The sequence below is a fragment of the Salmo salar genome, chromosome ssa04 (genome assembly GCF_905237065.1).
Source record: "Salmo salar chromosome ssa04, Ssal_v3.1, whole genome shotgun sequence".
Classification (NCBI taxonomy): Eukaryota; Metazoa; Chordata; class Actinopteri; order Salmoniformes; family Salmonidae; genus Salmo; species Salmo salar.
The window spans coordinates 25,443,298-25,469,821 of NC_059445.1; the positions used below are offsets into that span (position 1 = coordinate 25,443,298).

General features: G+C 39.1%; 1 protein-coding gene across 4 annotated transcripts in view; it reads left to right on the forward strand.

Moving 5' to 3' along the window:
* The window catches only part of LOC106602781 (leucine-rich repeats and immunoglobulin-like domains protein 1), a 33,542-nt gene extending 9,590 nt beyond the window's left edge, over positions 1-23,952 (forward strand). The window contains exons 2-6 of one of the 4 annotated variants that reach the window (XM_045716748.1): positions 17,303-17,626; positions 19,585-19,863; positions 20,005-20,121; positions 20,552-20,622; positions 21,469-23,952. In XM_045716748.1, coding sequence (XP_045572704.1) covers positions 17,303-17,626; positions 19,585-19,863; positions 20,005-20,121; positions 20,552-20,622; positions 21,469-21,588 — 911 coding nt within the window. In that variant the 3' untranslated portion in view covers positions 21,589-23,952. The remainder of the gene's footprint in view (positions 1-17,302; positions 17,627-19,584; positions 19,864-20,004; positions 20,122-20,551; positions 20,623-21,468) is intronic. The other 3 variants (XM_045716749.1, XM_045716750.1, XM_045716751.1) reach the window with 3 other exon arrangements.
* The last annotated feature ends 2,572 nt before the right edge of the window (positions 23,953-26,524 follow it).

The window sequence follows — 26,524 nt, forward strand, 5'->3', positions numbered from 1 at the left end:
TGACTTGGCCCCAAGTCCAGTTTCTCCTTTCCATCCACTCCACGTACGACCAGGTGTCCATCTCTGCCTGGGCACGCCGCTTGATCCAGTCATGGTGGGTAGTTCTGTAACGCGGGTCGTACAAAGGGGACCAAGGCGCGGCGTGTGAAGTGCTCATACTTTACTTTAATTGTGAAGACACTTAGAACAAAAACAACAAAAACAGTTCCGTCAGGTGAACATACACTAAACAGGAAACAACTACCCACAAACAACAGGAAAAAACACCCCTACTAAATATGACCTCCAATTAGAGGCAACGAGGAACCGCTGTCTCCAACTGAAGGTTAAACCAATAAACCTCAACATAGAAATAGATAAACTAGAAACTCAAACATTGAAATAGATAACATAGAACAAACACAAAAACACCCCCTGTCACGCCCTGACCACTCTACCATAGAAAATAACAACTTATATTGGTCAGGACGTGACATTATGTAAAATTTTTCTCTTCTATCCTTCTGGTCTTTGCAAGATCACTGTTATATTTTCTTAAATATTTAGCAGTTTCAAATTTTAGAAGTTCCCAGTTTGTCCTATATACACTTTCTCTCTGGGCTTTATTCCAAAAATGTATAATAAAACTTATGAAATTTGACAATTTCATGTTTTAATATAAAGCTATTCAATTTCCATTATGAAGCTTAGCAGTGACTCTCATTACAGTGCAATATTCACACTTGTATGCAAATAGCTCTATGGTCTGTTAGAGGCGTGTCAATAATTTGAAAAGAAACATCATTTTTTTAGCACTCTGAATCCAGCCAATAGTTAATACGTGAACGTCTAGTATATGTTTTGTTACACCAGGTATAGGATCTCTCAAGAAGAAACTCTCTCCATAAATCCACTAGATCAATCTTCTGCAGAAATAACTTTAGATTGGCAATCAGAGAAGTAGACTGCTGCGGTGGCCAGCTATCAAGATAATTATCTAAAGCAATATTAAAATCTCTACCTATTAAGAGTAAGGATCTGGGAAATGTAGAATATCAATTAAAATATATATTTTCTACAGCCTCAAGGACATCATTTTCTTGTTTTGAGTTGTATCCATAAATATTGACAGTATCCAAAATTATTTGACTAAATTAAATTATAAAGAAAAAAAGATAATGACCATTTGAAACACCAACAACCACACCATATGCATAGACCTTGAGTAAAGAAAATCTAAATATACATATAATTAACTGTCAATCAGCTAAATCAAAAATTAACTAGCTTTCAGTCAGCAACGAAAATACTCCTGAAGTAGCCTTTTCCTATAAAAGGAAATAAAAACAAGTACGACTGCAGTTTATATATAAGTGCCTTAGAATATTTACATTTTGGAGAATCTCTTATACAATGGGTTAGCGTTATGTATAGTAACCCTAGGTGTAAAATAGTAAATAATGGCTACATCTCAGAAACAAGTAAACTGTCAAGAGGAGTAAAACAAGGTTGTCCACCATCAGCATATGTATTTATTATGGCCATCGAAATGTTAGCTATTAAAATCAGATCTGACAATAATATCAAGGGCCTAGAAATCCAACGCTTAAAAACTTGAACTTGAATGCAGCCTCATAGATAATCTAACCTCTCTGGATTAGAACCAAATTATTATAACTGTACTATATTACATATTGGATCGCAAAAAAAGACAACTTTTGCATTACCGTGTAATTTACCAATAAAATGGTATGCTGGTGAAGTGGACATACTCACGCTGATTAACTCTTCAGTCATATCGCAGTTTACCTATTTGCTTACGGTCTTGTCTACACCTAGCGACTCGTTTTGTTAATTAGATGAAAGAACGAATATTCCATTTTATTTGAAACGGCAAGCCAGACAAAATTAAACAGTCCTATTTACAGTGGGGAGAACAAGTATTTGATACACTGCCGATTTTGCAGGTTTTCCTACTTACAAAGCATGTAGAGATCTGTATCATAGGTACACTTCAACTGTGAGAGACGGAATCTAAAACAAAAATCCAGAAAATCGCATTGTATGATTTTTAAGTAATTAATTTGCATTTTATTGCATGACATAAGTATTTGATCACCTACCAACCAGTAAGAATTCCGTACCTGTATTAACTTCCCTGGGCTAGGTGGGACGCGCGTGGCGCGAAATACAAATACCTCAAAAATGCTATTACTTCAATTTCTCAAACATATGACTATTTTACACCATTTTAAAGACAAGACTCTCGTTAATCTAACCACATTGTCCGATTTCAAAAAGGCTTTACAGCGAAAGCAAAACATAAGATTAAGTCAGGAGAGTACCCTGCCAAAAATAATCACACAGACATTTTCAAAGCAAGCATATATGTCACAAAATCCAAAACCACAGCTAAATGCAGCACTAACCTGATCTTCATCAGATGACACTCCTAGGACATTATGTTATACAATACATCAAGTTCATATTTATATCAAAAAACAGCTTTTTACATTAGCATGTGATGTTTAGAACTAGCATACCCACCGCAAACTTCCGGTGAATTTACTAAATTACTCACGATAAATGTTCACAAAATAGATAACAATTATTTTAAGAATTATAGATACAGAACTCCTTTATGCAATCGCTATGTCAGATTTTAAAATAGCTTTTCGGCGAAAGCACATTTTGCAATATTCTGAGTACATAGCCCAGCCATCACGGCTAGCTATTTTGACACCCACCAAGTTTGGGACAACCTAAATTCAGAATTACTATTAGAAAAATTGGATTACCTTTGCTATTCTTCGTCAGAATGCACTCCCAGGACTTCTACTTCAACAACAAATGCTGTTTTGGTTCCAAATAATCCATAGTTATATTCAAATAGCTCCATTTTGTTCGTGCGTTCAGGTCACTATCCGAAGGGTGACGCATGACTGCATTTCGTGACAAAAAAAAAGCAAAATATTCCATTACCGTACTTAGAAGCATGTCAAACGCTGTTTAAAATAAATGTCTCGTAAAATAGCGATAATATTCCAACCGGGCAACGTTGTTTTCATAAAAAAAATTGCGAATTCTCATGAACGCGCATCTCCAGTGTCACTGTCCCCAGGCTGACCACTCACAAATTATCCTGCTGTTCTTCGCCCAGAGACAGCAGACACCCCATTCCACTTTCTGGCGGCTTTAAAGAGCATATGGGGGCCTTAGAAAGTGTCACGTTACAGCACAGATGCTGTATTTTCGATAGAGATGCAACAGAAGGACAACAAATTATCAGACAGGGCACTTCCTGTATGGAATCTTCTCAGGTTTTGGCCTGCCATATGAGTTCTGTTATACTCACAGACACCATTCAAACAGTTTTAGAAACTTTAAGAGTTTTCTATCCAAATCTACCAATTATATGCATATTCTCGCTTCTGGGCAAGAGTAGTAACCAGTTTAAATCGGATACGTTTTTTTATCCAGCCGTGCCCCCTAGCTCCAACAGGTTAACTACACCTGTTTGAACTCGTTACCTGTATAAAAGACACCTGTCCACACACTCAATCAAACATACTCCAACCTCTCCACAATGGCCAAGACCAGTTAGCTGTGTAAGGACATCAGGGATAAAATTGTAGACCTGCACAAGGCTGGGATGGGCTACAGGACAATAGGCAAGCAGCTTGGTGAGAAGGCAACAATTATTAGAAAATGGAAGAAGTTCAAGATGACGGTCAATCACCCTCGCTCTGGGGCTCCATGCAAGATCTCACCTCGTGGGGCATCAATGATCATGAGGAAGGTGAGGGATCAGCCCAGAACTACACGGCAGGACCTGGTCAATGACCTGAAGAGAGCTGGGACCACAGTCTCAAAGAAAACCATTAGTAACACACTACGCCATCATGGATTAAAATCCTGCAGCGCACACAAGGTCCCCCTGCTCAAGCCAGCGCATGTCCAGGCCTGTCTGAAGTTTGCCAATGACCATCTGGATGATCCAGAGGAGGAATGGGAGAAGGTCATGTGGTCTGATGAGACAAAAATAGAGCTTTTTGGTATAAACTCCACTCGCCGTGTTTGGAGGAAGAAGAAGGATGAGTACAACCCCAAGAACACCATCCCAACCGTGAAGCATGGAGGTGGAAACATCATTCTTTGGGGATGCTTTTCTGCAAAGGGGACAGGACGACTGCACCGTATTGAGGGGAGGATGGATGGGGCCATGTATCGCGAGATCTTGGCCAACAACCTCCTTCCCTCAGTAAGAGCATTGAAGATGGGTCGTGGCTGGGTCTTCCAGCATGACAACGACCCGAAACACACAGCCAGGGCAACTAAGGAGTGGCTCCGTAAGAAGCATCTCAAGGTCCTGGAGTGGCCTAGCCAGTCTCCAGACCCGAACCCAATAGAAAATCTTTGGAGGGAGCTGCAAGTCCGTATTGCCCAGCGACAGCCCCGAAACCTGAAGGATCTGGAGAAGGTCTGTATGGAGGAGTGGGCCAAAATCCCTGCTGCAGTGTGTGCAAACCTGGTCAAGAACTACAGGAAACGTATGATCCCTGTAATTGTAAACAAAGGTTTCTGTACCAAATATTAAGTTCTGCTTTTCTGATATATCAAATACTTGTCATGCAATAAAATGCAAATGAATTACTTAAAATCATACAATTTGTTTTTCTGGATGTTTGTTTTAGATTCCGTCTCTCACAGTTGAAGTGTACCTATGATAAAAATTACAGACTTCTACATGCTTTGTAAGTAGGAAAAACTGCAAAATCGGCAGTGTATCAAATACTTGTTCTCCCCACTGTATATTAAGAATATGAATTCAGAGGGCAGAAATGATTAAATATTAAACCATTAGACCTCTCACTAAAGGCCTTAGTCATACAAAAGTTATACTTAATTAAATACAAACTGGTTCTCTAACAGATTAGTAAGAATGTCTCACCACATGTTCAAGAATGGCCTTTTTCCCTTCATTAAGATTACAACCATTCATTATATGTTTCACGTGTGATAGGCCAAGGCCAGAGTGACCCCAAGGGCCAAGCGTGAGCAGCCCGGCAGCTAGGGATTGCCTAAGTGGGTATCTCACCTGACGTGGGCATGTTTTCAATGCAGACTCCAGTTATCATACAGTATTCCATTTAAGGAATACAGACCTTATGAAAGTTGCAAAGTATACCCTTAATTGTGTAATAAATCAAATCTAGTGATACATAACTTGACATTTCTGCCATCCATTGTGACATTTTGGGAGGATAACCAACCTTCCAATTACTGGCAATGCATTTCTTAGCCGCTATAAATGCTAGGTTACACAGTTTCTTCTGATAACAGTCTCCAGTATCAACATTTCCAAGCAAACAAAAACAGGGAGAAAATGTGGACATAATGAGATAAAAGAACATACTCTTTGCCAAAATTCATCCACCCTTCACAAGACAATAACATTTGCAAATGTGCCTCCTTTTGTGCTTTACACCTCCAGCAGAATAATGCAATTCAATTTAACTTGCATATACAGTGGCAAGAAGAAGTATGTGAACCCTTTGGAATTATCTGGATTTCTGCATAAATTGGTCATAAAATGTTATCTGATCTTCATCTAAGTCACAACAGACAAACGCAGTCTGCTTAAACTAATAAAACACAAATTATTGTATTTGTATTGTCTATTTTGAATGCATCATTTAAACATTCACAGTGTAGTTTGGAAAAACCCTGGGCTTTCTCCAAAAGCTAATTGGAATCAGGAGTCTGCCAACCTGGAGTACAATCATTGACACGAGATTGGAGATGTTGGTTAGAGCTGCCCTGCCCTATAAAAACACTCACAAAATGTGAGTTTGCTATTCACAATAAGCATTGCCTGATGTGAACCATGCCTCAAACAAAAGACATCTCAGAAGACCCAAGATTAAGAAAAGTTGACTTGCATAAAGCTGGAGAGGGTTACAAAAGTATCTCTAAAAGCCTTGATGTTCATCAGTCCACGGTTAGACAAATTGTCTATAAATGGAGAAAGTTCAGCACTGTTGTTAATCTCACTAGGAGTGGCCGCCCCGCGAAGAGGACTGCAAGAGTACAGCGCAGAATGCTGAATGAGGTTAAGAAGAAACTTAGTGTCAGCTACGGACTTAAAGACACCTCTGGAACATGCTTACATCTCTGTTGACAAGTCTGTGATACGTAAAATAGTAAACAAGAATGGTGTTCATGGGAGGACAACACGGAAGAAGACACTGCTGTCCAATAAAAACATTGTTGCACACACTGAAGTTAACAAAAGAGCATCTGGATGTTCCACAGCGCTACTGGCAACATTTTCTGTTGACAGATGAAAATAAAGTTTAGTTGTTTAGAAGGAACACACATCACTATGTGTGGAGAATAAAAAGGCACAGCACATCAACATCAAAATCTCATCTCAACTGTAAAGTATGGTGACGGGAGCATCATGGTTTGGAGCTGCTTTGCTGCCTCAGGGCCTGGACAGCTTGCTGTCAACGACGGAAAAATGTATTCCAAAGTTTATCAAGACATTTTGCAGGAGAATGTAAGGCTATCTGTCCGCCAATTGAAGCTCAACAGAAGTTGGGTGATGCAACAGGATAACGAACCAAAACACAGTAAATTAACAACAGAATTGCTTCACAGAAGAAAATATGCCTTCTGGAGTGGTCCAGTCAGAGTCCTGACCTCAACCCAATTGAGATGCTGTGGCATGACCTCAAGAGGGCGGTTCACACCAGACATCCCAAGAATATTGCTGAACGGTCCAACATTCCTCCTGACCGTTGTGCAGGTCTGATCCGCAACTACAGAACACTTTGGTTGAGGTTATTGCTGCCAAAGTAGGGTCAACCAGATATTAAAACCAAGGGTTCACATACTTTTTCCACCCTGCACTGTGAATGTTTACACGGTGTGTTCAATAAAGACATGAAAGCATATAATTGTTTGTGTGTTATTAATTAAAACATCTTTGTGATCGGCGTAAATTCTTGTTAATCTAACTGCACTGTCCAATTTACAGTAGCTATTACAGTGAAATAATACCATGCTATTGTTTGAGGAGAGTGCACAGTTTTGAACATGAAAAGCTATTAATAAACAAATTAGGCACATTTGGGAAGTCTTGATACAACATTTTGAACAGAAATGCAATGGTTCATTGGATCAGTCTAAACCATTGCACATACACTGCTGCCATCTAGTGGACAAAATCGAAATTGCACATTCCTTTCACATTTCCACAAACTTCAAAGTGTTTCCTTTCAAATGGTACCAAGCATATGCATATCCTTGCTTCATGGCCTGAGTTACAGGCAGTTATATTTGGGTATGTCATTTTAGGCGAAAATTGAAAAAAAGGGGCTGTGTTGTGAATTAGACTCCAGGTAATATCAAAGGGTTCACATACTTTTCTTTCCACTGTAGTACATTCTATGGATGATCTTAAACTGCAGTTATTTATGTCTGAGATTATTTGAACATGACAGGGCATATCTGTATCCATTCATCATCATCAATAGTGTCTCCCTGGTCTTCCACACATTTTTATTTTACATATTTTGTGTCATCGTGAAAAGCCACTATCAACCCATGAAACAGTTTGGAAATCAACTTTAGAGGTTTGTCTAACTGCTTTAAAATAATTTTAATATTGAAGCTTCTTGCCTGTCCAGTGTTTGCTGCACTGAGAGAGTAAAGTGTAGCATCTGCAAAATTTCCCCTCTGCGCAGTGACAGACTGGTCTTCCCTGACTGCCTGACCCTGATGAGACCCCTGTCACCATCTGATACTGCTCAGATGACGCATGACAAAGAATTACCTTGGTGTACATTTATACATTATATTATCCAAGAAAACAATCAATGGTTCAATAATTGAAATTACCATTATTCCCAGATCACACTGTAGCCTACCCATCAACTCAAGATGGAACTTTGTATCCATTCACTGATTGTTATAATATATTGCAAAATTCACCTGAGCTCCATAGACTGGTCTTCCCTGGCTGTCTGACCCTGCTGGGACACCTGTCACCATCTGATCCTGCTAAGACATGATGAGCATAGTGTTGTGTACTGACTGTGCACCATGACAGTGAAGTCTGTAGAGCTGTTTATACCGTGTAAGTGTGAAAAGTAGGGAGTTAGCTAGTGAAACTGACAGATCAATAACGTTACATTGCTATACTGACTAATAACAACTCACATTACGGTGGAATATATTGCTGTTTAATAGTTTGGCCGCTTATTTCATTGTTTGATTCAGGTCTAGTGTGACTGAGGCAAAAATAATAGCTAAAGTTAGTGAACTAGCAAGCTAACGTTTGCCAACTTTTGCCTAGCTCTAGCTAATGGTACATCACAACATTTACTTCGGTATACAGTGCCCTTTTGCCTAGCTCTAGCTAATGTTACATCATAACATTTACTTCGGTATAAAGAGCAAAACGGGTTGTGAATTATTGTTGTTGTTGCTGTTTATCCTATTTGGTTTTTCATTCAAAATGTTCACAAAAATAGAACCTTTTAATTGAAGTAAGATTATTGAAAAAAAATGATGTGATTAATATTTCTCTCTGAAACATGTGTGCCACAATTATTGGCACCCCTAGAAATAAATCAAGTAAATTCCCATTCATATTTTACGTTTTTAAGTTAGGAACACTTAAGTGGTAAGCCATGACTTCCTGTTTCACTGGGGTATAAATATGAGGACATACAATTTCCATATTTCTGCATCACTATGGGAAAGACCCGAGAATACAGTAATGATGTGCAACAAAAGGTTGTTGAGCTGCACAAATCAGGAAATGGCTATAAAAAAATTGCTAAACGCTTGAAAATGCCTATTTGTAGAATAATAGTGAAAACTATGAAATAACACACCTCAAAACAATGAAATAACACATATGGAATCATGTAGTAACCAAAAAAGTGTTAACCTCTATGGGCTAGGTGGGACGCTTGCGTTACCTACGTAACAGCCACTGGCGCGATTTTCAAAACGTTAAAAATCCTATTACTTCAATTTCTCAAACATATGACTATTTTACAGCAATTTAAAGACAAGACTCTCGTTAATCTAACCACACTGTCCGATTTCAAAAAGGCTTTACAACGAAAGCAAAACATTAGATTATGTCAGCAGAGTACCAAGCCAGAAATAATCAGACACCCATTTTTCAAGCCAGCATATAATGTCACCAAAACCCAGAAGACAGCTAAATGCAGCACTCACCTTTGATGATCTTCATCAGATGACAACCCTAGGACATTATGTTATACAATACATGCATGTTTTGTTCAATCAAGTTCATATTTATATCAAAAACCAGCTTTTTACATTAGCATGTGACGTTCAGAACTAGCATACCCCCGCAAACTTCCGGGAATTCGCTAACATTTTACTAAATTACTCACGATAAACGTTCACAAAAAGCATAACAATTATTTTAAGAATTATAGATACAGACCTCCTCTATGCACTCGATATGTCCGATTTTAAAATAGCTTTTTGGTGAAAGCACATTTTGCAATATTCTAAGTACATAGCCCAGGCATCACGGGCTCGCTATTTAGACACCCGGCAAGTTTAGCACTCACCATAATCATATTTACTATTATAAAAGTTTGATTACCTTTTGTTGTCTTCGTCAGAATGCACACCCAGGACTGCTACTTCAATAACAAATGTTGGTTTGGTCCAAAATAATCCATCGTTATATCCGAATAGCGGCGTTTTGTTTGTGCGTTCCAGACACTATCCGAAATAGTAAAGAAGTGTCGCGCGCATGGCGCAATTCGTGACAATAAAATTCTAAATATTCCATTACCGTACTTCGAAGCATGTCAACCGCTGTTTAAAATCAATTTTTACGACATTTTTCTCGTAGAAAAGCGATAATATTCCGACAGGGAATCTCCTTTTCGGCAAACAGAGGAAAAAATCCCAAAGGCGGGGGCGGTCGGGTCACGCGCCTAAGCCCAGTGTCCCTTGATCGGCCACTTGAGAAAGGCGATAATGTGTTTCAGCCTGGGGCTGGAATGACGACATTCTGTTTTTTCCCGGGCTCTGAGCGCCTATGGACGACGTGGGAAGTGTCACGTTAGAGCAGAGATCCTTAGTAAATGATAGAGATGGAAAAGAAGTTCAAGAAATGGTCAGACAGGCCACTTCCTGTAAAGGAATCTCTCAGGTTTTGACCTGCCATTTGAGTTCTGTTATACTCACAGACACCATTCAAACAGTTTTAGAAAATTTAGGGTGTTTTCTATCCATATGTAATAAGTATATGCATATTCTAGTTACTGGGTAGGAGTGGTAAACAGATTAAATCGGGTATGTTTTTTATCCAGCCGTGTCAATACTGCCCCCTAGCCCTAACAGGTTAAACAAATCTAAATAAATTTTATATTTGAGATTCTTCAAACTAGCCACCCTTTGCCTTGATGACAGCTTTGCACACTGTTGGCATTCTCTCAACCAGCTTCATGAGGTAGTCATCTGGAACGCATTTCAATTAACAGGTGTGCCTTTTTAAAAGTTAATTTGTGCAATTTCTTTCCTTCCGGCGTTTGAGCCAATCAGTTTTGTTGTAACAAGGTAGGGTTGGTATACAGAAGATAGCCCTATATGGAAAAGACCAAGTCCATATTATGGCAATAACAGCTAAAATAAGTGAAGAGAAATTACAGTCCATCATTACCTTTAGACATGAAAGTCAGTCAATCCGGAGAATTTCAAGTGCAGTCGCAAAACCATCAAGCGCTATGACGAAACTGGCCCTCATGAGGACCACCACAGGAAAAGAAGACCCAGAGTTACCTCTGCTGTAGAGGATAAGTTCATTAGAGTTACCAGCCTCAGAAATCGGCTATTAACTGCACCTCAGATTGCAGCCCAAATAAATGCTTCACAGAGTTCAAGTGACAGACATATCTCAACATTAACTGTTCAGAGGAGACTGTGTGAATCAGGCCTTCATGGATGAATTGCTGCAACAACAAAAAAACTACTAAAGGACACCAATAAGAAGAAGAGACTTGCTTGGGCCAAGAAACTCCAGCAATGGGCATTAGAGATTTTTGGTTCCAACCGTCATGTCTTTGAGAGACGCAGAGTAGGTGTACGGATGATCTCCGCATGTGTGGGTCCCACTGTGAAGCATGGAGGAGGTGTGATGCTGTGGGGGTGCTTTGCTGGTGACACTGTCTTTGACTTATTTAGAATTCAAGGCACACTTTACCAGCATTGCTACCACAGCATTCTGCAGCGATACACCATCCCATCTGGTTTGCGCTTAGTGGGACTATCATTTGTTTTTCAATAGGACAATGACCTAAAACACACCTCCAGGCTGTGTAAGGGATATTTCACCAATAATGAGAGTGATGGAATGCTGCATCAGATGGCCTGGCCTTCACATTCACCCGACCTCAACCCAATTGAGATGGTTTGGAAGGAGTTGGACCACAGAGTGAAGGAAAAGCAGTCAACAAGTGCTCAGCATATGTGGGAACTCCTTCCAGATTGTTGGTAAAGCATTCCAGGTGACTACCTCATGAAGCTGGTTGAGAGAATGCCAATAGTGTGCAAAGCTGTCTTCAAGGCAAAGGGTGGCTACTTTGAAGAATCTAAAGTCTAAAATATATTTTTATATGCTGAACACTTTTTTGGTTACTACATGATTCCATATGTGTTATTATTCTACAATGTAGAACATAGTAAAAATATAGAAAATCCATTGAATGAGTAGGTGTGTCCAAACGTTTGACTGGTACTGTATATTTGCGAAAAAATATTTGTTTTATGATAAGCATGTATTTTTTCTTTCAATTATTTTGCTTTAATTAAAGGTTGGATTTGTGTGAATTTATTTCATGAAAGACCAAGAGGATAAACAATAAAGACGTTTTTTCACTGCCCATTTTGCTCAGATTTACCAAGGGTGACAAAATTAGTGGAGAGCACTGAATATATTGTATCTGTCTCTAACTATATAAACAATTTAAATTCATGCCACTGGCTTTAGCCAGTACAAAGATATTTCGGCCAGTTCTGAAGTTATATGTTGCTGTAACAAGTCATGCATGCGAAGAGCTTTTGTCGTCTTTTGTCCTGGTCAATTTTGACTAAGATTAATGTGTTTCTCTATTTTGTTGTAGACCTACTGTATGTTCTGACCGTTATAATGCGTGAACACGTTTTTTTGTGATTGTGTTGATTATTAAACATAGTCCTACATCCTAACATAACAGTTTGAGGTGTTTTCTGACACTTGCAAAATTGTGGCAGCTAGATGCAATAGTGGTTTTATTTTTCAAAATACATGTTTTTAACAATTTATTAAACAAAGCTATGTTCTAACCTTTGTTTTTGTATGTCAGTGTTTGCTTATCCTGGATGAGCAGGAAAACAAATAGACAGAGAAAAACAGAGCACCACGTCATTGTAGACATTTAGGGCTGGTTTCCCGGACACAAATGAAGAATTAACATTTTCATTGAAAGTGTTTTTTAGTCAAGGACCAGTTTGACAAAATTAATGAATCTCTAATCAACTGTCAACTTAGATCTCTGCTAGCTACGAAATCTATTCTAAATGAGTATCAGTCAGGCTTCAGACTAAGGCATAGCACCATCTCAGCAACATCACTGGTTTTAAATGAAGCAGTGGTGGAAAAGGTACCGAATTGTCATCACTTAAGTAAAAGTACAGATACCTTAATAGAAAATGACTCAAGTAAAAGTGAAAGTCACCCAGTAAAATATTACTTGAGTAAAAGTCTAAAAGTATTTGGTTTGAAATATACTTAAGTATCAAAAGTAAATCTAATTTCTAAAATATACTTAAGTATCAAAAGTAAAACTATAAATAATTCCAAATTCTTTATATTGAGCAAACCAGACGGCATAATTTTCTTGTTTATTTTAATTTATGGATAGCCAGGGGCACGCTCCAACACTCAGACATCATTTACAAAGGAAGCATGTGCTTAGTGAGTCATCAGATCACAGGCAGTAGGGATGACCGGGGTTGTTCTCTTGGTAAGTGTGTGAATTTGATAATTTTCCTGTCCTGATCTCAAAATGTAAAGAGTACTTTTGGGTGTCAGGAAAAATGTATGGAGTAAAAAGTATATAATTTTCTTTGGGAATGTAGTGAAGTAAAAGTAAAACATGTCAGAAATATAAATAATCAAGTAAAGTACCGATACCCCAAAAAACTACTTTTAATAGGACTTTGAAGTATTTTATTAACTTGTTATGGATAGAGGGCAGTATTTTCACGGCCGGATAAAAAACGTACCCGATTTAATCTGATTATTACTCCTGCCCAGAAACTAGAATATGCATATAATTATTAGCTTTGGATAGAAAACACTCCAAAGTTTCTAAAACTATTTGAATGGTGTCTGTGAGTATAACAGAACTCATTTGGCAGGCCAAAACCTGAGAAGATTCCAAACAGGAAGCACCCTCTCTGACTATTTCTTGGCCTTCTTGATCATCTATATCCAAAACAGGGGATCTCTGCTGTAACGTGACATTTTCTAACGCTCCCATATGCTCTCAGAAGGCACCAGAACGTTGAATGATGACTTTGCAGGCCAGGGCTGAAAAACAGTAGCGCATTTGGATAGTGGTCGATCTGAGAACAATGAGACTGGGGCCGCGTGCACGAGACGACTCCATGTTTTTATTTTTTCGTCTCTGAACGAAAACAGGGTTTCCCGGTCGGAATATTATCGCTTTTTTACGAGAAAAATCGCTTAAAAATTGATTTTAAACAGCGTTTGACATGCTTCGAAGTATGGTAATGGCATATTTTGAATTTTTTTGTCACGAAACGCGCCGGGCCTTCTTTACCCTTCGGATAGTGTCTTGAACGCACGAACAAAACGCCCCTATTTGGATATAACTATGGATTATTTGGAACCAAACCAACATTTGTTATTGAAGTAGAAGTCCTGGGAGTGCATTCTGACGAAGAACAGCAAAGGTAATCCAATTTTTCTTATAGTAAATCTGAGTTTGGTGAGTACCACACTTGGACGGGTGTCAAAATAGCTAGCCATGATGGCCAGGCTATCTACTCAGAATATTGCAAAATGTGCTTTCACCGAAAAGCTATTTTAAAATCGGCCATAGCGATTGCATAACGGAGTTCTGTATCTATAATTCTTAAAATAATTGTTATGTTTTTTGTGAACGTTTATCATGAGTAATTTAGTAAATTCACCGGAAGTGTTCGGTGGGAATGCTAGTTCTGAACGTCACATGCTAATGTAAAAAGCCGGTTTTTGATATAAATATGAACTTGATTGAACAAAACATGCATGTATTGTATAACATAATGTCCTAGGAGTGTCATCTGATGAAGATCATCAAAGGTTAGTGCTGCATTTAGCTGTGGTTTTGTTTTTTGTGACATTATATGCTAGCTTGAAAAATGGGTGTCTGATTATTTCTGGCTGGGTACTCTGCTGACATAATCTAATGTTTTGCTTTCGCTGTAAAGCCTTTTTGAAATCGGACAGTGTGGTTAGATAAAGGAGAGTCTTGTCTTTAAAATGCTGTAAAATAGTCATATGTTTGAAAAATTGAAGTTTTGGGATTTTTGAGGAATTTGTAATTCGCGCCACGCCTATCATTGGATATTGGAGCAGGTGTTCCGCTAGCGGAACGTCTAGATGTAAGATTAAGTGGTAAATTGTTTGGATCAGTGTTAATTTCATCAACAAAAATAGTGACAAAAATATTCGCCAAACACTGGCTAAATAGACCAAGAACAAACTATAGGCTCAAATATTTTTCATTTCAGTTTACTAAAATGAAACTTGACTAAATTATCTCTGCTACTAAAATCGGACTGCTAAATAGACTGTGTCTGCGCAGGAACAGTTCTGTTAAGCAGAAGGAAAGACGTCACAGCCTTCTATACATCAGCTGGTGAGCTGCAGGTGAGCAAACTATGAGTGTGGGCAGAAAGGCAGACAGATTCTTCTCTGATTATCGGCTACACATCGCGCAGGCGACTGGTGCAGGTGACTCTCTCTTTGCCTGGATAAGAAACACAAGCTGCTTTACGAAATTAAAAACAATAGCAGCATTGATTTAAATAGTGATGGAACAGTCTAGCTATGTTTTTCTCTTTCTTGAGTATAGAGGTAGGTTGTCTTTGAGTTTATAGTCTCGCTCAATCCTCTCACTTTCCCCACTGCATTTCGTGGCCAGGTTCGGTGTAGCCAAGTCTCACTCTTTTCCTCAGAGAAAACAGCTTGGTTGTAGCTTTTACGGTTCAAAAGATACGACCCATAATACCGGCGCTACGTTTTTGTGGGCCTCATTTTCATTTTTAAATTACAGACATAAGAGCTACCAGTCCCGATCACAGGGATGACTAACTCTAGAAATCCTGTTGATCACTACGGAATTAAGTAAATCTGCATTCAGTTTTTTTTGCGCCCCATATATGGAATGATCTGCAGAGCTCTCTGCACTGTGAATGTCTGGTGCCTCTAGGGCAGTTCAGGCATATTTTGTATAATTTGTGCACATGCAGGGCTTTCTTGCAAAAGAGGTTTTGGTCTCAATGGAATTTGCCTCTTAAAATAAAAGTACCAAAAAAGAAAGTAATAAAGGATTGTTTTTTTCATTCTCACAATGATGGCATTTCAGTTATTGTGCCATCAACAGCAGAATAACAATTTGTTTACTTAATTTCAGTGTGTAAAACCTAACACAGTTCTTCAGCTGTCCCCATAGGAGAACCCTTTGAAGAACCATTTTTGGTTTCAGGCAGAACCCTTTTGGGTTCCATGTAGAACCCTTACCCCAGGGGCCCCTACATGGAACTCAAAAGGGTTCAACCTGAAACCAAAAATGCTTTTTATCTAGAACCAAAAAGGGGACATGGGGACAGCCGAAGAACTCTTTTGGAACCATTTTATGTACTTTCTTTCCTGACCGTCACCATCACATCAGGCCTTTACAGTTTTGACCTCTTTAAACCATGAATAAGCACTGATTGCTGAGTGAACAATTGTGTAAAGAAGTGTGAACGTATGCAGAAGAGGTTCACATTCATAGGAGTAATTTGTATCAGCTGTCACCAAATGTTTTACGTCTTTTGTAGTGAGTTGTTTTTACTGTTTTGCAAAAATGTGCTTAGCATTTGCATTTTGTGTGAAAGCAATGAGTAATGACTTACAGTTTTACAAAAAAATAATACTGTTGTGCGCATTAGGTTATGATAGAGATCAGTTCCATTAAAAGTTTAATTGAGAGGTCACTCACTTCTGAGTTGCTGTTTGCAAGAATGGACCGAGTAAGAAGCCGAGGGAAAGGACAAAGGAGAGGTAGAGGGGCCCATAGATGAAGAGGGGTTCAGATGTGTGGAGGTGGAACGTTTATGATTACCGTCCACATGACCAGATGTCCCTCCTAGACACAATGAATTCCGGTTATACGGCAATCACTGAAGAGGACTGCCAAGCGTGGATGTGCCATGCAAGGAGATGTTTTCCTCACTGCATTTTAACGGAAAACATCCAGGGTGATGTTGATGAAAACATGTGGCCTGACTGACAAGAACAAATGGACTGAATGTGGTGTATACTGTATTGGTGTTGCCTTTTTTACATTGCTTTGTTTTTGCAGTGATTTGTTAGCTTGGTGTATTTTAATTTTTATTCTCTGTATATACTGTACAGCATTATTGAATTTGTGAAGGACAACATGGTAAAAGGTCAAATAAAGCCTTTTGTTTCTGGATATTCATGCTCTTCAGTGACATTCTTTCTGCATTGGTCAACTTTGGTAAAATCATTTTAGGAAATATAATAATAATACAGCCCGTGCTTTGATATGTTTACATGACTTTATGGTGCATACTATAATTATAGTATCAACAAATGCACAGAAATATGAAAGAAGGTAAACCATGTTAGAGTATATTGATAGTTTAGTTCGTATTTATTGGGCTATTGTGTAACGATTTATTGAAATAACTTTTCAATAGATTACAAGTTGTATGTTTTGATGGAGGTAGTTGATTTTGTTTCATGTATTTAATATTTTGAGTCTTAATGCATTTTGCTAATTAAATGTGTCATTTTGGCCAACCTGTTTCAGTTTTTATGGCTGCATGTTAGTTGTTTATAAAATGTTAATTCTGTTTGGACACATTTTATCAAGAAATCGAGAAAAACTAATTTGCTACATTGCTATATTATTAGAGAAGAACTATGATATTTATTAAGTCAATGCGTTGAATATTGAGTCTCTCTTTCTCTCCACAGTACTCTGCTCAGCACAGTATTCAGCCCATTCAGAGACTCGGCAGGTGAATGGCATCGTGGGAACGTTTCTCTCTTTTCCAGAAAGGGTGTTGAAGTCTGGCAATTTACTTTATGGAGACCTTGGCAATATTGCACAGGTGTACCCTGGTAAACAAAGTAATACCAACCTTGTGAAGAGATTTAAAAACCGCCTTCACTGGAACAATGTTACTGGATTCTTCACTTTGTCAGACCTACAAATAGACGATTCTGGGGTTTATAATGTGGAGAAGGCAGATGAAGATGAAGGGAAGACGACACATACATTTCAGCTTACTGTGTACTGTAAGTGTGTGTGTGTGTGTGTGTGTGTTGCGCACGCACGTGCGTGCATGCGTGCGTTGTAAATTACAAAATCATTAAAGCGGCAATCAGCAGTAGAAACAACACTAAGGCTGTCACCTTTTGGCTTGGTAAAAAGCAGAGGGATGGGTCTGGAAAAATGTAACCACTCTCAAATTCAGACAGAGCTATGGATGCAAGGACTGATCAGCCATTGTATAAAAATTATAGTTTTCAGATGAACTCAGCAAAAAAAAATTGTCCCTTTTTCAGGACCCTGTCTTTCAAAGATAATTCGTAAAAATCCAAATAACTTCACAGATCTTCATTGTAAAGGGTTTAAACACTGTTTCCCATGCTTGTTCAATGAACCATAAACAATTCATGAACATGCACCTGTGGAACGGTCGTTAAGACAGTAACAGCTTACAGACGTTAGTCAATTAAGGTCACTGTTATAAAAACTTAGGACACTAAAGACGCCTTTCTACTGACTGTGAAAAACTCCAAAAATAAGATGCCCAGGGTCCCTGCTCATCTGTGTGAACATGCCGTAGGCATACTGCAAGGAGGCATGAGGACTGCAGATGTGGCCAGGGCAATAAATTGCAATGTCTGTACTGTGAGACGCCTGTGACAGCGCTACAGGGAGACAGGACGGACAGCTGATCATCCTCGCAGTGGCAGACCACGTGTAACAACACCTGCACAGGATCGGTACATCTGAACATCACACCTGCGGAACATATACAGGATGGCAAAAACAACTGCCCGAGTTACACCAGGAACGCACAATCCCTCCATCACTGCTCAGACTGTCAGCAATAGGCTGAGAGAGGCTGGACTGAGGGCTTGTAGGCCTGTTATAAGGCAGGTCCTCACCAAACATCACCGGCAACATGGTCGCCTATGGGCACAAACCCACCGTCGCTGGACCAGACAGGACTGGCTAAAAGCGCTCTTCACTGACTAGTCGCAGTTTTGTCTCACCAGGGGTGATGGTCGGATTCGTGTTTATCGTCGAAGGAATGAGCATTACACCGAGGCCTGTACTCGGGAGCGGTATCGATTTGGAGGTGGAGGGTCCGTCATGGTCTGGGACGGTGTGTCTCAGCATCATCAGACTCAGCTTGTTGTCATTGCAGGTAATCTCAACGCTGTGCATTACAGGTAAGACATCCTCCTCCCTCATGTGGTGCCCTTCCTGCAAGCTCGTCCTGACATGACCATCCATCATGACAATGCCACCAGCCATACTGCTCGTTCTGTGCGTGATTTCCTGCAAGACAGGAATGTCAGTGTTCTGCCATGGCCAGCGAAGAGCCTGGATCTCAATCACATTGAGCACGTCTAGGACCTGTTGGATCAGAGGGTGAGGGCTAGGGCCATTCCCCCCAGAAATGTCCAGGAACTTGCAGGTGCCTTGGTGGTAGAGTGGGGTAATATCTCACAGCAAGAACTGGCAAATCTTTTGCAGTCCATGAGGAGGAGATGCACTGCAGTACATAATGCTGCTGATGGCCACACCGATACTGACTGTTACTTTTGATTTTGACCCCCCCTTTGTTCAGGGACACATTATTCCATTTCTGTTAGTCACATGTCTGTGGAACTTGTTCAGTTCATGTCTCAGTTGTTGAATCTTATGTTCATACAAATATTTACACATGTTAAGTTTGCTGAAAATAAACACAGATGACAGTGAGAGGACATTTCTTTTTTTGATGAGTTTATATAGTGTTTGTTTACATTTTCTTTGTTTACAAACACCGGAGTTAAACAAGTTTATGGGTTCTCTGATGGGGACTAAGCTCATGAGGCATTTATAAATATTCTTCAAGAATCAATGAGTGCATATCATTCATTTATAAGTCCAAAAATGAATGTAGCAACTGGTCTTTGCTACTTTAAAGATCAGTTCCATTTCACTAATTCCAATTTTTTCATTATTTGTCTTCCAGATGTTCTGTCCAAACCTCAAGTGACGGTCCATGATAACATCTCCTGTACAGTGGTGTGTTCTATGGAGAACGGGAGAGAGGTGACCCTGTCCTGGTACAGAGGAGAGGACATACTCAACCAGACCAGCAGCCCTGACCTCAACATCACCCTCTCTCTACCTCTCAAGGTGGATGAACAGAACAGAGACTCTTACAGATGTGAGGCTGCCAACCCAGTCAGCAAGGAGTCTGCTGATGTTCCAAATTCTTGTATAGAGAGTGATCCCTCCAAGGTGACAGGTAAAAACATGTACAGTAGCAATGTTACATTGCAAATATCCAGACAATACCAACTTCGATATGAAACAATAAGTATGGTAGAGCTCATTTTATGAAACACAATGTTTTAATTAAAATATAGCTGCTATCTTTTTACTTCAGATGGTGATGAGAGGACTCGAGGTTCTCTTATTATTGCTGTAATCAGCGTTTTGGTTGCTTCAGGACTTGTTGGACTTGCAATCTATCTTAAGAAGAGAAACAGACACTCACATGCAGGTATTTAGCTTTTAACGGGGTGAGGTCATTCTCCTTGTCAAAGTCAAAACATGTTGTGCACAACCTTTTTTAATCATCATGGATAGTGTTTTGGAAAAGGTAGGAAATGTTTGCCTGAACAACGGATGCAGGTCAAATGAAGTGGTGTATCTTCTACACTTCCTCTGCTTGGTCAGACAGTTGCATTGTCTCAGACCACTTCTCTAAATGTTGAAAAAGCAGAAGGCACACACACACACAAGCACACTCTGACAATCATTACTTTATAGCTTCTCTTGTGCCAAAACGACAGCTAGCACAGACACAGGAATCCATAGTAACATGAGTTCTTAGTGTTTTCAGAACCTGTCTTGGGGGTGAGCATTTGTGCATATCTGTCAGTTACTCCCACCCACACTGTATATTTCATTTCCTTTATTTGCCTTTATAGACTCACCTGAAAGAAAGCAAGATGACATTCAGTATGCAGAGATAACTCACATTAAACCAGCAGGTAAACAGGTTAGTAATAATGCTACAGGCTGATAAACATAGGAGATGTAATACAGCAGCTTTAGCAGCCCTCATGGCTACAACTGTAGGCTTTAGCTCTGTGCCAGTGGGTTAATGTGGTATTGAGTTGCACAGACCACCTGAGTTTGATACACGGCCAGATGTCATTGCAACCAGTTTTGCCCATATGAAATGTTTGGGTTGCACAATGAGAAGCCACACTGCATATTGTACATACAGTACCAGTCAAATGTTTGGACACACCTACCCATTCAACTGGTATCACAACTGCAGACCACGTGTAACCATACCAGCCCAGGGTCTCCACATCAGGCTTCTTCACCTGCAGGTCTTCTGGGAGGGTTGGGGGTGTGGGGGGACATGGCTCCTAAGTGGGTGGACCTATGCCCTCCCTGGCCCAACCATTGCTGCTCCCTTGCCCAGTCATGTGAAATCCATAGATTAATTTATTTCAATTGAGTGATGTCCTTTTATGAACTGTAATTCAGTAAAATCTTTGAAATTGTTGCATGTTGCATTTCTACTTTTGTTCAGTATAGTAATGCTTTTGATCTTCCTGTGTCTTTTACAGTATTTGCCAAGTCTGTGGACTTTTAAACTTGGCTTCATGGTTCCTGCCACTAGATTTAGGAATGGTTCTAGATGTGTTGACTGTTGAGTTACCTAGTCCAGAACAATGAGAATGGACAACAGAGCATCAGACTTGTCTTGTTTCCTTCCTCTGGTACAAAGTATTTGATAACGAAACATATGATCCTTTTTTCTTTCCTACCCCACTCTTTCCTTGTCCATCTCAATTCTTTCCTCCCTACCTCTCTCCCTCTCCCTGTCTAGGAGGAGCGGACAGGTATACAAGGACTGGAGTCGCTTACAGACAACCCTAACCTGACGTTAGTTTATGATACACTCCAGTTACATCGCATGGCTGCCAGCGAGGATGTTAACACTGCATGAAGGAGCAAAACAGGAAGGTTCTGAGAGGGAGACGTGATAATTCACATCCAAGAGAAGGCGTTACATCCTAAAGAGGACGTTAAGACAAAATTATAGTCAATATTCATTTTAGAAAACTTAATGGAGGCACAGTTGTTCCTGGAGAAAATTCCCATTTAACCATTGTGCTGTTGTTATGATTTCAGACTTCCTTTGTTGGTCATTCTCACAGTCTTTTGTTGAATTGGGGCCTCGATGAGATTCACTGATAAAGACAAATTCAATAGCTATGCCTAGGGTTATTAGTAGGGTGATCCCTCTTTTCAAGTGCCCATTGTCCCAATTTATAGGTTAAAACAAATGGAACCTCTTTTAATACAATTCACTAGTGTGTTATCTATGCTATTGCTGTGCCAAAGCTTATTTCAGTACTGTCTGTTCTGTTGTTTACATGTAGGTGGCTCCCCTGTATCTTTTTATAGTTGGTCATTGTATAGCTTGCCAGTGGATAGCAGCTGTGTACATAAAAAGCAGATGTTTGGTGAGATAAAGCCACCTACTCCTCAGCACAATGGCTATTAGGCTACGTTGGCCATTACATTTCTATTTCAGAGTAGTTATTGAGACTGAATATTAAGATAATATAATTCACATTTCACTATTCTAAAATAAGCTTATGACTTATTCAAAGTGTTAAAGATTTGTTTACTGAGCTTTTTTTTTACCTGAGCTTCAATACATTACGTCAGACTTACCTATACATTCCATTTAAAAGTATACAATCTTTGATATTTCCTAATGTTAAATAGTCGTCAATCCCCCATACATGCTTGAAAAATATACTTACCTTATCACAACCCACAATATGATTTAATTTTACTCCATTGTTTATATTTTTGTTGTCATTAGAATTTTTGGAAACAAAGATTGTACTGCTACAACATACCTGTGAAAAAATGTCAGTCCTTGCGGCCATAGCTACGTTTTAGAGTTTGAGATTGGCAACGTTTCTCCAGAGACACACAACCTCTAGATTCTGGTTTTAATGTTTACCCTAGATAGTTTGTGTGTATGTAGTGATATGTAGGCTACGTGTGCCTTTTTTTATTGATGTAGTTCTGTCCTTGAGCTGTGCTCGTCTATTAATGTTCCGTATTATGTCATATTTTGTGTGGACCCCTGGAAGAGTAGCTGCTGCTTTTGCAACAGCTAATTGGGATCCTAATAAAATACCAAATACCAAATTTAGCCTACTTCTAGGGTCTAGGAGAGACCACTGTAATTGTTGGGGTTTTTTCAAGTGTGTTTCTCTATTTATTGAGTTTAAGTGTATTTGGGATGTTTTGTCCTGTTACTTTTAATGCCAGGCAGCTGTACATTTCTAATATTAAAAGAATGATGACTAATCCTATTACATTTCAAGTATTGCTTTCAAGGAAACAATGTGTTTTTCTTCTAATGTATTTTTCTCATCTAGTGGTTGAATGTTTTTATATTTCAGTATACTGTACTGTACATACTACACCATGTTGTAGTCTGAGCCAGTGTACTGTATATTGTAAGTGTAACTTAAATCATGTGTCAGTAAAATGTTCTCAAATGGTTCCCTTTCTATGCTTTTACATTTGGACTGTGGTCATGCATTATTGTGCCAAATTATTATATTTTCTACAAAAACATGTCTTGTAAATTATGACATGCCAATGATATGTTTTATCACATTTTGGTCAGAAAACATGAGTGCCTCAGTTATCATTCTGTGTATTTATGTGGTGTATTTTTCTACAAAGGTCAGACTGCGTAATGCTGTGACTCCAGTGTTTTGTTACAGGAAATTAGAAACATTACTGTATAAAAAACAGATTAGGTGTACACTCTTTCAGTCTGCAGCAGCATGGACAAGGTATTGAGTACCTTTACATTTGAACTTTGATTCCTGATCTTTAGCATTATGGTCAGTGTGCAGAACTCCCTTTGGCTCCCCCTAAAACAGATGTTTCTGCAGGACACACTGACAATCCCTCCTTCCGGTGCAGAGGTGTCTGGTTGTTGAACTTTTTCACCAGAAACCAGCCTATATGTATAACTAATTAAATGTATAAAATATATGTAGTGAACAAAGTGAAAACCAAATTAAATAGTGAAGAATTGTGAAGAATTGTGAAGAATTTATTAATATCATCAAGGAACTCAGGGAACAGACAAGACAAGATTCAGATTGGAAGACATTATATAGGCCTAATGTAGAAGAGTTGGCAGAACAGTTGTCCTGCACTAAAATGAAAACATTTCATCTTAATATTGATTAACTGAATGAAGATACTGGGCAAATCATTTCCTTACCTGTATGTAAAAAATGTTTTACGATAAAGTGGTCTGACTTAACATCACCATCTATAAGTTGTTTTATTCAAAACCCCCATGCTCAAATGTACGTTTCCTCTTCTCTCCATCTGTATTCTCCACAGTATAACCCTGTAATCTTCTATCTGAAAGTCTGACACAGTTAAGTATCCTGTAACATTGTCCCAGAGTAGGTGGTTTTCTAATCTCTTATCAGGGTTGATAATGCTTTGTTTAGTAGGCTACACCTGTGCAATATTGCCCTTTATAAATTTAACTGCCCACTTCCAACACCTGCTCTGGGAAAAAGAAAGACTTTCCCACAATCTCTTTCACCTACTCTGTAGTTATTGTGCCAGACTGGACTCAATGGACAGACGTTTGGTATTTTACGTAAATCTTTGCCCCTCCAATAAGTAGTATTGATTATAAAGGCAAAAGTTTACTTAAGACAGAAATTATAGGAGGGAGGTTGGTTGGGGAGGATGGGTAGGACATATATCACGACGTCTAGCAATCCAAAGGTTGTGTGTTCAAGTTGCATCAGGGTGAACTGTAGCATTTTAGCTTCCCCTTCACCCAATTCACTTTACATTTTATGTAAATTATCCTAACCTTTGTCGTTAGTTTTCCGAACCACTAACGTAAATTCTCCCCATAATTCGAATTGTTGTTACAACACAACAAGCAACCTGGTCTCAGAGAAACACGTGTAATACGATACATCCTCCAAGATGTATGATAGGTTACGTCATCCAATTCGTAAGGACTGTGATGCCGTCCTCTAATTTGTGTGATATTGTACGACCGCTATTCCATTCATAATGTAACCTAACCTAAAGTAATGTATCATACTAAATGGTGGGGAACATATTTATATAGTAATCTTACGAATTCCCCTGAGACCATGTTAGAGATATTGTGTAGACCACAACCTGTAAGAGCTTCCTTCTCCCATGAAAGAGCTCAATTTACTACCCTATTAACCTCTCTCTCTCTGCAACAGAAGGAAAGAGTGGAATGGTTTGCACTGAGATAAATAAAACATATTGTTTCAATACAACAAACCAACCTATAGGTAAAATAGTAGGACATCAATGTTGTAATGAAATTCATTGAATGACTTAAATTAAAGTCTGTATCTACTCAACCTCTGCACCATCACTCTTATATTAGCATAAATATATCATTATTTAATTATTACATGATTGACAAAACTATTTATTTATTAATTATGTTGTGTAGGGAATATGGAAAACCCATTCCCCAGATGTCTAATAAGACGCACGACTGACTGCAAGCCTAATCCCCCTATCAGGACTAAGACTACCCCAATCAATAAAGCATCCATATCGTAGGCCTATGCAATGTCCTTTCATTTTAATTATATTATTAGGACATACAGGATTACACTTAAGGTTTAGGCGTAGCTGTAAAATAGGCTGCTGGTATGTTCAGCACTAACATAATTCCCACCATATTAGGCTGCAATCAATAAACCAAATGCACATAATTTAAGTAAATAAAGGTAAACATAAATATAAACATAAAACATAAATAAAGGCCTACATACCGACAAGACATAACAGCCTAAACTTAAGTTGAGCCCTCCATATCTTAATGGTTAGGACCTTACAGGTGCATGTGAGAGCTCAACAGACCTGATCTCACCACCAATCTAACCTCTCACTCCCTCTGGAGGTAGAGAGAGAACATTACAACTCCATTTACAGCTGTGTAGCTGCCAGCCCTGTTAGTAACCAGGTCATCACTGTCAACATCACTACACCCTGTGAAGATGGAGAGCCGGGAGATGAGCAAGGTAAGATAAATCATTATCCTTTATTGCCATCAGCTCTGAGCTCTATGCACTATTGTATAAATCTCTCTTGTGACAAGGGCTTAGTAGACTTGTTGTATTGTGATGAACCTGAGCGTAGATTGGTCAAGAGCACCTTCTATTGGAGAAAATGTAAAATTTCACTGTGAACTTATACAGTTATATACTTGAACTTGTGGAAGAATAACTGCTGCTTCTTCAACTGTTTGCAGTTTGCATTACCTTGCTTCTGTGTTGTATTATGTGAGGTACAGTATAAATGTAACGTATTGTATTTGTTTTTCACCCACACAACACCACACAACAAATATGAGAGGCATGGAAGAAAATACTATATTCTTATCCCAGCAGCCTTTGTGGTGTACCCAGGAATCTTTGTAGTGTTCTTCAAAGGACAAAAGGCAATTTTAAAACTGTCTCGCAACTCCTGCCGTGTCCACAGACATCCCCAAATAATAAAAAAACGACTCTCGGAAAATGAATGCACCAGAGGAGGCTGGTGGAAGGAGCTATAGGAGGAGGGGCCCATGAAATGGAATGGTACCAAACACACTAAGCACAAGGAAACAACGTGTTTGACTCCGTTCCACAAATTCCGTTCCAGCCATTACAATGAGCCCGTCCTCCTATAGCTCCTCCCAAAACCTCCTCTGGAGTGCACAACTGGTAAATATTCGCTTATAGATATGTCAGTCAGTCAGGTGTCTAGCTGCCGCCAGATACTTATTTTGCAGTAATGTTGAAGGGCTCTGGCTAGTATTACTTAGCCAGCTA